The sequence below is a fragment of the Aphelocoma coerulescens genome, chromosome 8, assembly GCF_041296385.1.
Source record: "Aphelocoma coerulescens isolate FSJ_1873_10779 chromosome 8, UR_Acoe_1.0, whole genome shotgun sequence".
NCBI lineage: Eukaryota > Metazoa > Chordata > Aves > Passeriformes > Corvidae > Aphelocoma > Aphelocoma coerulescens.
Window position 1 is genome coordinate 31,840,843 of NC_091022.1, and position 16,541 is coordinate 31,857,383.

General features: G+C 52.2%; 1 protein-coding gene across 1 annotated transcript in view; it reads left to right on the top strand.

Annotated features, from left to right (window-relative positions):
* PDE4B (phosphodiesterase 4B) overlaps nt 1-16,541 on the top strand; it is an 85,829-nt gene that overhangs the window by 11,167 nt on the left and 58,121 nt on the right. Inside the window, exon 2 of the mRNA XM_069023638.1 lies at nt 15,353-15,547. Within this exon, the coding sequence (XP_068879739.1) occupies nt 15,353-15,547 (195 nt within the window). The remainder of the gene's footprint in view (nt 1-15,352; nt 15,548-16,541) is intronic.

A 16,541-nucleotide genomic window follows, 5' to 3' on the forward strand; every position in this document is an offset into this window, starting at 1 on the left:
CAGGAGTTTCTAGGGAGGGGTTGCTGCCCTCCCCCAGCCGTCCTTGTTTCCATAAACAGCCGGCATCGCCCGTACGTGCTCATCCCAGGAAAAACATCCCCACTCCTCCCCAGAAGTGAGAGGAAGATTATTGGCAAAACCTTTTTCCTAAAAAAAGAGAGGGAAGTGGGTGTGAAACCCTCCCCGAGGCTCCTGGAACAGCCTGGGCGTGGTGGGAGCCTGGAGCCGAGCTGGGGATGCTCCTGGTGCCACCCACAGCCCTTGGAGCGGGAGGGGAGCTCTGAGCAGCATTCCCAGCCTGCAGTGTCCCTTTGCAGCCGTGGGGAAGCAGATCCTCCACTCTGATGCTCAGGAGAATCAGGATCCTGCTCCAGGGCATCCAGGAGAGCTGAAAGCGGGGAATTGGGGATCTGTTGAACCTCACCGAAGTGCTGGCTCCTGACAGGCTGCACTCGTGCTTTGCTGAGGGGTTGGATAAATATTTCTTAGTTGTAATCCCCATTAAAAGAGAAGAAAGCCGCGTCCTGCTATTTGTCAGCTCAGAACTGTGCTATAAACTCATCACAGCCTGAGTATTCCAGAAGTTACAGAGAGGCTGAGCTGGCAGAGCTCTTGGAAAGCTCTAAATCACGTTTTAGTGTCCGGTTATCTTGGGGAAGTCTGTTATTTTTACACTGATCGTGGATAATTAGGCTTTAATCTTTACTCTGTGCTCTGTTATGACATTGCTGGCCAATTTTTATCACTCCCTTAGGAAGAGACGTGTAAAGATGGTTTAGCAATGGGTTTGGAAAGGGAGATTGATCCAAAATCGGAAGGCAGTGATGGAATGGGTCTGTCTTGGGTGTTGGGTGTTGGGTGTTTGGGTGTTTCACATTAGACTATTTTCTTTCCCAAGATCATGTAGGATCATGGAATTGTTTAGGTTGGAAAAGCCCTCTCAGACCATCGGCTCAAACCATTTCCAGCACTGCCAAGGCCACCAGTGCCCCGTGTCCCCAGGTGTCACATCCACAGGAATTTTAAATCTCTCCAGGGATGGGGACTCACCCTTGCCCTGGGCAGCTGTGCCAGGCCTGGACAACCCCTTCCATGAAAAAGTTTTCCCAATATCCAAGGTGGGTAAGGAATGAGCCATCCCAGTCCTGATGGTCTCAGAGTCGCTGATCCCAGCTCTTGTTCTTTCGGGAGCCATTCCCTCTGCCAGCCCCTTATCCCAGCCATGGCATCAGTGGCTCAGTGTCCCCTGCCCGCCTGTGTCTCAGCTCCAGAAACCCCTGGAACAATCTTTGGCTTCGGCTGAGCGTTGTGTGGGGTGGGATTAGGGGGATGGGAACAGGGCCAGCCATGAGCCCTGGACAAACTTTACCAGAAAAACCCCCAGGGAAAGATCCTGAAGGCAGCCGGAGGAAGCGCAGGCAGGAATTTCTTTTAACTCATCCGTGTGTCAGCTAAAAGGAGATTTCCCACACACGTCAGCGCTTCCCAGCTCCGGCAAAAGCCCCGGGGGCGTTGGAGCCCGGTGACATCACAAGGATCAGGAATGAATTCACTGCGAGGGTGACGCCAGGGAAAATTCCGGGCTTGGGCAGCTGAGCTGAGCCTTGCAAAGCGGGGCAGGGAAAGGCTGAGCGCAGAGAGGCTCCGTGTGTGTCTCAGTTTGATCTGAGCCTGGTTTAGGGGCTGAGAACACCTTGTTCTCCCAAACAAACATTTCCTGGTGGCCTTGAACGAGGAGCAGGCAGGATTCTGTGGCTCTATGGTCCCACATCGATCCTGGTGCTGGATGAATTGTCCAGTCCCCTGTGACCACCTCGGCAGGGCCCTGGAGCTCCTGGGGCTGTGGGACACTGGAGCTGGGGAGAGCTGCTGGATCCCAGCTGTTGGCACTTAGGGACACTCATGAGGACAGGGATTTACTGGGCCAGAGTGGCACTGAAGGAGAGGCTCTGTCTCCATCTCTCCGTTTAAGTCATAAAAGGACTTCTGGAAAATCCAGAGAATAAATATTGGCTGGAGGAATAGAGGTCTGAGAGTGAAGGCTTGAAGTGGGGCTGGATTGAATATCCCAGTTTCCCTCAGATCACAAAAGGCTGCCGACATTTTTCATCCATAAAGACAGGAAATTGTTTGGAGTGGAGGCTGGAAGAACAAGCTGACCCCCTTTTGCTTTGCTGCGTTCAAATTGTGCAGTGTAAGAACCATTCCATTAAACTCTGCCCTCACTGCTGCTCCCCCAGACCAGTTTAACTCCAGAAAAGAAAGCCCAGCTGATGACAGATGGAACATTATGGATTTACTTCAGATTAAAAGTGGGAAAAAATGGATTCTGGCAGGAAAAAGAACCTGTTTTCCTGAGGAAACACAGAAAATTGCCAAAGCTCTAAGAAAAGTGTCACCTTCCGTGAGGCCTGATGTGTCACACAGCAGCTGTGGAGGGAGGAACTGTGTGATGCTGACAAAGGTCAGCTCGTTCTTCATGCAGGCTGGGAGGGGCTGGGGCTGCACAGGGCGGGGGGAGCATCCATGGAATCATGGAATCATCTGGTGCCACCCTTACCATGGGCAGGGCCACCTTCCACTGTCCCAGGCTGCTCCAAGCCCCAGTGTCCAGCCTGGCCTTGGGCACTGCCAGGGATCCAGGGGCAGCCACAGCTGCTCTGGGAGTTCCATCCCAGCCCCTGCCCACCCTGACAGGGAACAATTCCTTCCCAATCTCCCATCCATCCCTGCCCTCTGGCACTGGGAAGCCATTCCCTGTGTCCTGGCCCTCCATGCCTTGTCCCCAGTCCCTCTCCAGCTCCCCTGGAGCCCGTTCAGGCCCTGCCAGGGGCTCTGAGCTCTCCCTGGAGCCTTCTCCTCTCCAGGTGAGCACCCCCAGCTCTGCCAGCCTGGCTCCAGAGCAGAGGGGCTCCAGCCCTGGAGTAGCTCCTTGTATCTTTATGGAATAAGAGATGGAGTTTTAAGTATTGACCAGCCCCTCATGTCACCCTTCAATAAACTCCGGAGTTCCATCCTCCGTCCCAAAGAGGTGGAATTTCTCAGGGTAGTGCTGCAAGGCTCCAGGCTCCCAGCTGGGGATGGTGGCAGCCAGCACTGCCAGCCCAAATCCTGTCTCTCTCTGCTTCTCCGAGTTTGTGCATTTGCCACTCACCTATTCTTATGCAATTTAATATCTTTTCTGTGCCTTCATTTTCCCTCCTGTTATTAGGGAAGCAAAGGAAAAGCTCTCCTGGGCATGAATGAGGAGCTGTGTAATGGGTTGCAATGGCTCCATCCAAACCATTGTGCTCTGTCTTGTGAATATCTATTTAATCAGTGCTTTTAAAAGACCTGATTTGTGCTAAGTGATTTTTCTTTCTTAGACTGCAGCAAGAATCTCATCCTCTTGTGAAGATGCAGCACAGGCAGCCCAGCTATTCTGGGCTTCAATGGCTCCATTGAGCCGGGAAGAGGTTCAAGTAGCAGACATCCTATTCAGATGATTGTGGAGCTGCTGTGAGGAGGGAGCACTGCAGGATGCTCTGCTGGGATGGAGTACCAGGGTTTATTAACTCATCCATCCCACTCAAGTCAATCAGCAGCTCGGTTATGTTTTCTACTCCACACATCTGCTGTGCTTTGGGAGTTAGGCCAGCTCTGGATGTCTTGGAGACATCCAGGTTTCAGCCCTCGCTCCTGCAGGGAACTTTGCTCCATCAGCCCTCACCCAGTCAGAGCAGTGGATTCTTGAGGTGGCACTGCTGCCTCTCTGCCACCTCAGGAGAGTCACAGGGGGACGAGACTGTAACCAGTGTGTCCATGGTTACGTTCTCTGGCTGTCTCAGTGGCTTTTTGCTTCCCCCTCAAGAGAAGGGATTGGGGTTCATTGTGCCTTTGCTCCCTGCAGGTATGAATTTAGCCAGAATTGGGGGTTTGTGAGTTAATGGCACACAGAGAAGCACTGATGGGTTTAGATTCAATCCCAGGGAACATTCCTTACAAAGCACAGTTAGAAGCCGTCATGAGCGTGTTGTGAGCAGCAATAAACCTTTCACCGAGGCAGGGTGAGCCCAGCACAGCTCCCCAGGCTGGCACACGCTGTTCCCCCCTCACTGCTGTCACTGAGCCCTGCACAGCCTCCCTGCCCAACTACAGCAGCACCTTGGCAGAGGGCAAAACCCCCAACTGTTCCGGGCTGAGTGCTCAGCACAGAAGCCTTTGACACGAGGGTTTTGTTGCCTCTCCTGCCACCCAGCTTATCTTGTTTGCTCCTCACATGATCGCCAGCAGGCCCTGGCTATCTGCGTGGCATTTGCTGTCCCCTGCTCAGATGTTCTGCTGGGTGACACCGGGGTATTAATAGAGAGCGTCACGTTGGGTTCTGGCTGAGGGATATCAGGAGAATCCTGTTGTTTGCCTCCCACCCTGGCTCTGGATGTTGATGGGTCCCAGATGCTGCTGGGACTGGCACTGATCGGCCTCTTGGCCAGCAGCCAGCCCCAGGGATAACCACACAGTGCCACAAAGGGTTCCTGACCCGAGAACCCAGAGCTGGCCCCAGAAGGACAAAGGAGGTGGATTTCTGCTGCAGGCAGGGTCACCCAGAGCTGCAACACAGGGACACATCCAGGTGGGTTTGGAATATCTCCAGAGAGAAACTCCATGACCCCCCTGGGCAGCTGTTCCAGTGCTCTGCCACCTTCAGTGTACAGAAGCTCTTCCCGATGTTCAGGTAGAACTTGTGGTTTAGTTTAGGGCCATTACTCCAGTCCTGTGGCTGGGCACCTCTGAAAGGTCTGGCACCATCTGTTCCAGCAGCTCCTCACCAGTTGCAGGTGTTTTTTTATCGGCTCCTCACCAGTTCCAGGTGTTTTCACCAGCTCCTCACCAGTTTCAGGTGTTTTTATCAGCTCCTCACCAGTTTCAGGTGGTTTTTTATCAGCTCCTCACCAGTTGCAGGTGTTTTTTTATCAGCTCCTCACCAGTTGCAGGTGTTTTCACAAACTCCTCACCAGTTCCAGGTGTTTTTATCAGCTCCTCACCAGTTCCAGGTGTTTTCACCAACTCGTCACCAGTTTCAGGTGTTTCCAGCAGCTCCTCATTAATTTAATGTGTTTTTTCTCCTCTGTTCCATCAGTGAACTCAAACATTTCCTCCTCCCCCAGGGAGTGACCCTTCAGTGTCTCCTCTCCAGATTTCACCACACCAAATGTTTCCACACAGTGAGTCAATATTTTTAAATGGATCCATTTTGGCCATTGATTACCTCTGCCCACTTATTCTTCATTAGCTCAAGTCAAACCCTTTATCAATACCCTTTATTAATACTCTTTATCAATACCCTAAAACACCCAGGATGGCTCAATTCTTATTAGCTCAGGAAGGAAGCTTTAACTGCAATCAGATACAATGATTTTGTGCCAGGCCCACACATTTGTGCTTATTCACACTGCAAACTTCACCTTCTGTGTAATTAAGCAGTAATTAATCGTAGCAAGTGCTCTGCTCATATTTATTCCAAATTTCCAATGGCTGTTACTGCTTTGTTGCCTTGTTTGAAGCTCCTGGACTTGATGACTCGTTTCAGATATTAGGTTTGGGGTGATTTCGCTCAGTGCCCCCACATCTCTTACTTCTTTTGAAAAGCTTTATGGTTTGGAGGAAGTGACTCCAAAACAGCGATTCCAGCAAGTGATTTTCAACATGAAACAGAGCTTCTAAAGGATCATTAATTAAGGAAGATCAAAATGAGCCCTGGAGCAGGTCTGGAGAAGTTTTGCAGGTCTAGGGAACATTAGCAGTGTTATTAAATGCTATTTTGGGTGCCAGCAGTTCTCTATCTCCTTTCACATCAGCGAAATCAACCCTTCCCAAGAGGGTTTTTAGGAGCTGGTGGAGGTGGGGTGTGAGGAGGCTGCAGGAGACTTTCCATGATCACCTGAGTTAGGGCTTGAGCAAGGAATTATTTGGCAGGGAGAAGATGGGGACTGCTGCCAGCACAGATGTGTTCTGGAGGAGTCACAGCGTGGTTGGGAAACTGGGAGGAGAGGAAGGGGCAAACTGGGTGTGTGCACTCCAGCAGTGCAGCAGAGATTCCTGCACCAGGGAGAGTGGGAGAACTACGGTGAGGATGGTGATCCAGGCTCCCAGCAGGGTTTGCAGGATTTGCTTTGGATGGAGGAGCTGGAAGGCTGCTGGAAAGGCTCAGGGGGAATGAAAGCAGATAAGGGATGTGTGTGCGGGGCGATGGTGTTCGCTTCTTCCTGAAGTGCTCCGTAGCTGTCAGACCCGCAAAGATCGATATCCTGAGCACACCTGGAAAATCCATGGCCTTGTGTTTGCTGCCTGACCCCACCATTTGGCACAAACCACATGAAATGTGCTGCAGGAGTTTTGCCCTGCCTAGATTTTTGGGCTCACAATCATTCCTTTAGAAGGTTTTGTTCCTGCTGCTCACCACCTCTGTCTTCTCTCCACGCTGAAGAAGCTTTTCCTTCTGCTAAATCCAGTTTGCTGTCCTTAGTGATTAAAGTTCATCGCAGACCGCATGATTTAATAGCAGAAAATCGAAATCTGGGCTTTAACTTGACCCTCTTTCCCCCCTTTTGTTTTGCAGCTGCCTGAGGAGGAGGTGGGGAGGTAGTGTGGGCAGGCAGAGCCTGTCTCTGCCGCCTCCTGCTGAGGGGTCCCTTCCGCCTCACTGGCGGTAGGAAAAATGCAAATTTATGGAAATACTGTCGGGCCTGGCAGGCTTTGTGTTCCTGGCTCTGCCTGCGCCTGAGCTGGGCTGGGCATTTCACAGGATCGTGGAATCATGGAATGGTTTGTGTTGGAAGGGATCTTAAAGCTCACCTTGTTCCTGCCATGGCAGGGACACCTCCCACTGTCCCAGGCTGCTCCAAGCCCCAATGTCCAGCCTGGCCTTGGACACTGCCAGGGATCCAGGGGCAGCCACAGCTGCTTTGGGAATTCTATTCTAGGGCCTGCCCACCCTCCCAGGGAACAATTCCTGCCCAATCTCCCATCCAGCCCTGCCCTCTGGCACTGGGAAGCCATTCCCTGTGTCCTGTCCCTCCATGCCTTGTCCCCAGTCCCTCTCCAGCTCTCCTGGAACCCCTTTAGGCCCTGCCAGGGGCTCTGAGCTCTCCCTGGAGCAATGTTCCATGAATTACGCTATTAATCCCACCAGGAATGTCATCAAGTTGGTGTTTACCCCATCACTCCCACGGGAAAGCTGTTCACTGCTCTGGCTGCTCTCGAGGCACAGATTTCCCTCTGATTTCCAACCTCAGTTTATTCCTGTCCATTTTATCCCCCCTTGTTTTCACACCAGCACGAAGATCCTGTTTGCTTTGGTGGCCTTTGCCTCTGGCACTTGTGACCTGCCTCCATGGGGGAACAGCAGGTGCCATTCCCAACATCCCTGTGATCCATGTGCCAAACCCCTCGGACAGAGCAAACACTTCATGCCAAAGGGCCAGGATTTTCCATCCTTAATATTGTCCCCTCAAACAGCACCAGGTGGCAGCTGCTCATGATTTAGATGAGGCAACTTGTGCATTGAGCTTCTGCTGGCCCTGAAATGATCAATGAGAGCTATAAAAAAGATTGTCCTTGGAATCACATCTGTGGGCTCTGACATTTGCTACCGCAGTGTCCTTTCCCATGGATAGAAAAGATGGAGAGTGCAGGCATTTGAGAGATGAGAAGCAAGGAAAATTTTGCTGAAATGTACCAGACTGGATTAATTCTTGTTAAAGGCTGAGTCTCCAAAGGATTTAATGATCTGAATACCATCTTAGGACATTTCACTGTCTTTTTACTGACAGGCTCCACAGATCCCAATTATGGAGATAAATCCAAAAACCAGGTCAAATAATTATTCCATGAATCAAGTGGAAAGGCTGGATGCATTTCCGAGCGCAGCAGCTTTCCACGCGCTCACTGCTGGACTTTTGGGTACTGTGGAAGGGCTGGGGGGAGTTTAAAACATTAGTGCAGAGAACGTGTAAATCTTCCACCTGAAAGGCTGCCTGTGCAGCTCAGGTAAAATGGAAACTCTGTGGCGTCTGTGAGTTGTCAGCACGGTTGTCACTTTGTTCCTGTCTCCAGCGTGGCTGACAGCAGATGAGAGGAGCTCTGTGAAGTGGGGCCGGACGGAGCAAAGCAGCTCTGAGCTTCCCCCCTGCTTGAAAAGGCAGAAGTGCCTCTGGACTCATGCCAGGAGATCCTCTGTTTAAGGGCAGGATGGAATAAAGCCTGGCTCTGGCCAGCAGCCTCCTGACGCTCCGGCTCCGTGCGGATCCGGGAATGCTTTCCTGAGTGCTGGAAGCAGAGGTCATTTGTGGATGGGACCCTTGAGACTCCTGCTGAAGGCTTGGCTTTGCCATCAGTGCTCTGGGAGGGGAGTTAAGTGCAGATTGCACTTAAGAGGGGTAGGAGATACTTGAAGATGCATCAATAAAAGATGGGATATAGGACTGGGATTCCCCTTCTGCTGCCGGTAATATCCCGGTGGGGAAAAGGCAGGGCTGGACCCCGTGTTCCCACTTGCTGGGTGGAATTATCCCCCCAAGCTGGTTCTGGGCAGGGAGCAGGGCTTGTCCAGAGGCAGAAGGGCTGGAAGGTGTCCTGGAGCCCCACCAGAAGGCACCAGTGTCTCTGTCACACGAGCCAGGCCACCCTGGGCAGCCTCCTCCACGGGAGGCAACATCTGTGTGCTGCGGATCGGGAGAGGCAGTCTGAGAAATGCTACAGGGCTTAGCTGGGACTGGGGGAGCTGGAAAAGCTGAAGTGACACTGAACAGAGCAGCCAGGCCAGGCTGGGATAAACACTGCCCTGGAGCTGGCATGGAAACATCTGTGCCGTGGGACAGCGGCGTTTCACAGAGCAGGTGCTGCCAAAATCCAGCGTGTGGAGCACCGTGCTGTCCCTCTGCCACCTGTGCCACTGGCCACAAGCCATTCCAGACTTTCCAGCAGGGAAAAGTGGCAATTTTCCCCCTGGGGAGGATCAGCTGGGTTCTTCCATGCAGCAAAAGCACAGCTCATGTGCTGGAGATTTGGTCCTGGTGAGCTGTGGGTGGGTGGAGGGTGCTGGGCAGGAACACCTGGAAGGTGAGGAGAGCTGTGAGTGCTGCACAGGGAGGGGCAGCAGAGAATCCTGGGATGCTCTGGATTCGGAGGGACCTTAAAGCTCATCTCCTCCCACCCCCTGCCATGGGCAGGGACACCTTCCACTGTCCCAGGCTGCTCCAAGCCCCAGTGTCCAGCCTGGCCTTGGGCACTGCCAGGGATCCAGGGGCAGCCACAGCTGCTCTGGGCACCCTGTGCCAGTTGTACGTGATTATACCTTAGCTGGGCAGGAAGGGAAGCAACTGCTCCATCAGTTGTTAGCTGGAATATTTTCAGGAGCAAAAAGCCCTTAGGAAATGGCATTGCTGCCCATGTTGGGAATGATCACTCTCACATCCATATGTCTTTCCAAGCTCTGGAAGTAAAAACAGAGGTGGGGTGTCTGGTGTCTGCTGTGTTTGACTGTGCCTTGCATTTTCCAGACATTAATGGCAGTGAACCATTGGAAGAGGATAAAATAGCCCAGGGTGTACATTTGGAAAAATAACAACTGGATTTTTGCACTCAGGATTCCTTCTCTGGGGGACTTAAACAACCCCATGATGTTCACTTGTTACAGGATAGTGTCAAGCTGCTTATCTGTGGTAAACATGAAAAGGATTACATTTTTTGGAACCTTTCGTGCTAAGAGAGAATCCAAACTCATTTTCACCTCCCGCTGTACTTTTCCAACCATCTCCTGGTGGCTGCTCCAACCTGGCACAGTGCTGGATGCAATCCCTGACATTTGCTGTGCAAACCAGGAGCCTCCCCAGGGTGCTGCTGATGAGTTCTGAGAGCTGGGAGGGCTCTGGGGACTCATTTTTATCTTGGGGCTCTGCTGAAGGTGGATTTGGGTTGCAGAGGGAGCAGCAGCAGCTCTCAGGTCTGTTTTGGGCTCTGGGTGGGAGCAGGGCAGGGGCTCTGGTTGTTCTGCCTCTGTTGGACCCATTGAGCAGGAGAACAGCAACAGAGAGTGAATTAATGTCACAGAATGGTTTGGGTTGGCAGGCACCTTAAAGATCATCCAGTGCCACCCCCTGCCAAGAGCAGGGACACCTCCCACCAGCTCAGTTTGCTCCAAGCCTTGTCCGACCTGGCCTTGAACTTCTTTATTCAGAGATTACAAAGTCAAGTAAACACATATTTTTGCTTCTGGATACATGCAGAGGCTTAATGATGTGTTTAGCAGCAGCTGACAGTTTCTGTTGCAAACACTTCAGTCAGTGCTGCCGGGTTCCTGTGCCAGGCAGCTGTGACAGCACAGGGAGGGGCTGCAGGGGCTGCTGGCACTGGGTGGGGACACCGAGCTCTGGAGATTGCAGGATCCTGGAACCACAGAGCAGTTTGGGATGGATGGAACCTTGAAAATCATCCCGTTCCACCTCTGCCATGGCAGGGACACCTCCCACTGTCCCAGGCTGCTCCAAGTCCCAGTGTCCAGCCTGGCCTTGGGCACTGCCAGGGATCCAGGGGCAGCCCCAGCTGCTCTGGGCACCCTGTGCCAGGGCCTGCGCACCCTCCCAGGGAACAATTCCTTCCCAATCTCCCATCCAGCCCTGCCCTCTGGCACTGGGAAGCCATTCCCTGTGTCCTGTCCCTCCAGGCCTTGTCCCCAGTCCCTCTCCAGCTCTCCTGGAGCCCCTTCAGGCCCTGCCAGGGGCTCTGAGCTCTCTCTGGAGCCTTCTCCTCTCCAGGTGAGCACCCCCAGCTCTGCCAGCCTGGCTCCAGAGCAGAGCGGCTCCAGCCCTGGAGCAGCTCCAGGGCCTCCTCTGGACCTGCTCCAGCAGCTCCACGTCCTCCTGGTGTTGGACTCTAGGGCTGGAGGCAGCTCTGCAGGTGGGGAATTGCCTGGATAAAAAAGTTAGGAGCCACATGAGGGACAAATCCAGCAGAAGGATTTGAACTCTTAAGAGGTTTCTGAGAACAATGAGGTTTTCTCTAAGTGGGAGAAGTTTGGAAGGGGAAGGAGGTCAATAATGCCTGTGGAGCTGTGAGCTGTCACCCCAGGGAGCCCATGCCAGGGCTGTGCTCAGCTCTGTGTGTCCCACCCTGGGCCATTAAGTGCTGATGGTTTCAAGCTCAGCCCTTTCCACATGGAAGATCATTCAGGAAAAGCAGCAAGCTGTTCTGATAATGGGGAACAGGTGCACACCATTAGAGAGCGGCCAGGCAGTGGAAGGAACAGCATTTTTCCTTTCTTACGGTTTTAAGAATGCTGAGGGATGTCTTGGTAAGATTCACAAATCTCAAAAAGGATCTTTATAATTAACAAAGTCTGCCCAAACCTCTGGAAATATTTTGAAAACGTACTTGATATCATAAAGGTGGTACTGTAGTTTGGAGATGGGGAGTGATGTCCTCAGAAATGACTCTGGGAAGGCAAAGCAGATGGTGAACCTTCTTGGAGAGTCAGTGCTGTCATGCTCGGGAAAAGTGTAAATTCCCAACATAAACAAAGATCCACGAGCCTGCCTGGGCTGCTGGGCTGAGATGTGTTTGTGTTTCATACTCCAGAGCAAACTGTGGGGCGGTGCAGCTCTCATGGAAACCACTTGACTTGCACTTGACTGTTCAAATGACTCTGAATTGCATCCAAATCATGGCACATTCCTGTAACTCAATCTTGTTGCTGAGTTTTGCCATGTTCCAAGACTACTGGTGGGCAGTGCTAGTCCAGGGACATCAGTTCCTGATGCTGGTGAAGGGTCTGGAGTGGAACCTTATGAGGAACAGCTGAGGACACTTGGGTTGTTCATCCTGGAGGAGACTGAGGGAGACTCACCAGGGTTTGCAGCTCCTCCCGAGGGGCAGTGGAGGGGCAGGCACTGATTGATTCTCTCTGTGACCAGGGACACGATCCCAAGGAGCGGCTGGAGCTGTGCCAGGGAGGTTTAGGTTGGATATCAGGGAAAGGGTCTTCCCCCAGAGGGTGCTGGGCACTGCCAGAGCTCCAGGAGCGTTTGGACAGCGCTGCCAGGGATGCCCAGGGTGGGATTGTTGGGGTGTCTGTGCAGGGCCAGCAGTTGGATCCGTGATCCCTGCGAGTCGCTTCCAGCTCAGGATATTCTCTGATGCTGTAGCTGTTTTACAGGAACGCTGCAGCATTTGAACAGTTGGGGGTTGCTGTTATGATTCCCTTTGTTTGCAGAGTGACTCACGAAGCCTCGCTGTGTTGTACAATGATTTCTCCTGGCTCGCCGTTGTCTGTTCATTACCGTGCCTCAGCACAGCTTAGCACGGGTCCAAGGCCGGTGCTCTCTCGCAGCTAACTCCTGCCACCTGCTGTCTCCTTCCTCCTTCCTCGCTTCCTTCAGATCCCGGTTTGCTTCGGAATGCTGAGGGATAGAGGAATGGAGCTGCAGCTGCCCCGCGGCTTGGGCTGAGCACTGCTGTGCAGCCCCTGCCGCTCCCTCTGCCCGCCCTGCGCCTCCCCTGCTCCACCATCCCACCGGCATCGCAGACAGCCTGCGTGTGGAGTCCCTGGAGAGAAACCCAGGGAAAGGCCACCCTTCTTCCCAGCTCTGCGGTGCTGACAGACGGAGTGGCTGGGTTAAGGCCCATCCCATATGGATCGTGGAATCACTTAGTTTGGAAAAGATCTCTGAGATTATCAAATCCATCCATTCCCACCACTGCCCCATGTCCCCAAGGGCCACATTTACACGGCTTTTAGGTCCCTCCAGGAATGGAGACTCCACTGCTGTCCTGGGCAGCTGTGCCAGGGCTGCTGTCACCTTTCCTCCTCTGGAGGCAGTTTGGCTCTGGCAGGGCTCAATTCCCTGGAATTCCTTGGTGGCCTCCAGACACACGGTCACCCCTGAGAGTGTCCCAGCACTAGGAAACGTTGGTAAACAGATCTGATAACCCAGGGAATGGCGTCAGCTCCCACGTGTCTTAGATCTGCTACGGAGACAGGGATTTCGGAAGGATTTATAGGGACCTTAGATACCACATTTCTGGCCCATATGTTTAGATAACACAGTTTATATCACAAATGGGGTGTCTTGCTGTGAGTACTGTCGCTTGAAAATAAACTGCAAAGGAAATTTTGGGTTTTTTGGTGCTTTGTACTCTGCCATCCTTATTTTAAAGTAGGAAAATGCAGCTTTTTTTCCACTTGGACAAAGCCTGTAGGGTGTGCAAACTTTGGAGAGGACCCTCACAGTCTGTGCAGTGTTCTGAACATGATGATGAAGTTTTTCCAGCAGAGCTCAGCAGTTAACTTCCAATAAAAAAATTTAAAAAAAAAAAGAGTGGGAAATGCAGGTCTGAGAGGGCAGCTTTAGAATACAGTTGCAGTTCTTACCAATTACAGAAAATGTTTGTTTGGGGGATTTTTTTGGCATCAGGACACAGTTCCAGGTGGGTGTTGTGCACCAAGAGTAACTGGTGACAAACACAAGGTTAAGCTCTTGCTCTGTGTATCTCAGGTCACATTTTCCTAACGTTGGATCATCCAAGGGGAATAGTTTCCCATATTCCACTTCTTGTAACTATTAAAAAGCCATGGAAGCAGAGTTATTCCTGGGTTTTGAGGATCTTGCTCACACGCTCTACCTGCGGGAGTGCCTGTTCACATGGAATACTCCTGCCAGAGGTAACTCCAAACTCTGGTATCTGTCACTTTTTGGGGAATTTTCTCTTAACTTCTGGCTGAGCACATGGGTGGCTGAGTGCTGGATCAAGGCCGAGGAAAAAGAGCCTGAGGAACGCTGGCATGGCTGCACGTTGAACTTGAGGAAAGGAATAAAAGCACTTTTCAGTTGGATTAACCACGTGATCCGTACGGCAGCGTTCCAGGTGCTGGAGCAGGGAGCACGGGAAGCAGGCAGCCAGGAGCTGCAGCAGCCACAGTATTCCCAGCTGGGCATTGGCTGTGCCAGGCGTCTCACGGAGGCAGCCTGGATGTGTCCAGCTCGTCCCAGTGCTGTAGAAATGGGGAAAACTTGCAGGATTCAGGCAAGTTCAGGGATTAATACTTTATGTGCTCTTCCTGCCACAGTTAAAGCACTCTGCAGAGGAGGGAGAGCTGGGGTCTTCCCTGCCACTGTGTTCAGGGAATCTTCTGGATTAAAGGGTGGAGGGATGGAGAAAGGCATGGCAGGTACCACAGCCTGGTGTCCCGGTAGAGTGGCATCGGGCATGGCAAGAGGCACTGGAGAAAGCACTCAGCTCCTACTGCAAGGAGACAAAGCCTGACTTCCAAAGGCAAGGAAATTCCTCCTGAGCGTGGCCATACCTCACTTGGCTTCGCTGGGCCACGGTCACACAGCTGGTGTTTCTATCAGGCCCCAATGCCCAGGCAAAAGAGGCTGCCTGCTCATTTTCAGTGTTTACGAGGGGTGTCACTTGCTAGAGTGGCCAGGGTGACTTCAGCCGCAGGTGGCAGCAGCCAAGTTATGAAACCACAAGGAAGTGGGTGTAAAATGGAAAAGGACAGAAAGTTTAGTGCTTTTTTTTTTTTTTTTTTTTTTGGTTTTTAAACAGCCCTTCATTTTGCAGCCCAGCTGTTTAAAATTCACTGAACTGATACCTTGAATGGCTAAAACACGATTTGGGCATCCAGCTCCCACAGCTGCCAAGTGCTTGCCCGTCTTGCAGGATTTCAAAGGCTTGGCTCCAGGGCTGGGCTGAAGGGTGGTGTCACTTTGTGGTGTCTTTAGTCCCTGTTGTGCTTGTAAGGCTTGGAGTGAGGTTTGGCAAATTGAACCCCAGGGCTTGTGTAAACGGCCTTGAGGGTGGAGTGGGGTGTTTAAAACCCTGGAATCCTGGAATTGTTTGGGTTGGGAGGGACCTTAAAGCCCATCCCATTCCAGGGACACTTTCCACTGCCCCAGGCTGCTCCAAGCCCCAATGTCCAGCCTGGCCTTGGGCACTTCCAGGGATCCAGGGGCAGCCACAGCTGCTCTGGGCACCCTGTGCCAGGGCCTGCCCACCCTCCCAGGGAAGAATTTCTCCGTCATCTCTCATCTAACCCTGCCCTCTTCAGCTGCTGTGTGGTCATGCTGAGAGCTGTGCTGAGCCGGGAGAAATTCATGCTGAAGGCAGCGTGAGGAGGCAGTCAGGACAGGAGCCTCCGGGTAAATGTGTACGGTCCCGCAGAGTCCTGCTTGCACACAAGAGAGACGTGCCAGCGGGCGGCTCCGGTGGCCGCAGGCCGGTGGTGACACGGTGTGAGGCGCGCTGAGGTGACACATGCCCTGACAGCCCTCTTGTGGCGACGTGTGACACGCAGTCTGTGTTCCGTTCGCAGCTTCGATGTGGAAAATGGCCCGTCCCCAGGGCGCAGCCCGCTGGACCCGCAGGCCAGCTCCTCGTCGGGACTCGTCCTGCACACCACGTTCCCGGGCCACAGCCAGCGCCGGGAGTCGTTCCTGTACAGATCCGACAGCGACTATGACCTCTCACCAAAGACCATGTCCAGGAACTCCTCCCTCCCCAGTGAACAGTAAGCATCAAGTCAGCTCGCATTTTACACTCTCTGGGAGCTTTCCGTGCTGCTCTCATCCTCAGAGCTCTGTTAACAAGAGCTTATGGGTGGTACACACACATTTCGTAGCTGGAATGCACAAAACAGGTGCTGATCCAGCATCCTCTCCCATCCTTCAAATATTCCCGTTTTCTCCAGAATTTAGCAAAAGAGCTTTCAAAGCTGTATCCTGGGATAATAGAGAAGTTGTGCTGTACTGTTATTTACAGGATTGCTGTTACTCCATCCTGTTTTGGGGGCTGTTCCCTAGAACCGAGAGGAAAACAAGCCAAGACAGATGGCTGAGCTCGAGAGGATCAGTACCCACAGAGAGTCCTGGATTCCCAGCTCTTTATTTTGAAAGGCACAATTTAAAGTTTTAAAGTGGTCATTAAGTGATAAAAAAGTGCTCATAAAAAGAAGTTGAACCGTTGTGAAAGTTTTGTCACGGAATGGAAATCTGAATATTAGCCAGATCCATGAGAATTTGGCAAGAAAATATCCCTGCTGTGAGTTAAAATGGAGTAAATATTTATTGAAGGAACCACTTCAAATTATGCAAATAGTGTTTGGTGTAAACGGTGGGTTGTAACAATTCCCGGCAGTGTGCAGGGGTGGGGGAATCCCATAATTTCCCCCAAATTCATGGCTCTCTGCAGAAGCGTCCATCCACTGTGGGCATCGAGGCTCTGTTAGCACTCGGGAGAGAGTCTCCATCAGTGTGGAGACAATTTTAATTAAGTTGTGGACTTAATAGCACTGATACCCGAGGCAGGACAAGGGGATGAGCTCTGTGGCAGCACAGCAGGGACAATTCCTCTTTGAAGGACACCTCTCCAGAGGGTCCTGTGGCAGCCTGAAGCCGACTGCTGCCCCCACTTAATGAATCCTGTTATTGATTATGGGATCAATAATAGAATTGTCTACAACACTGCTCCTAAGAGTGCCTAAAGGGGCTCCAAAAGAGCTGGAG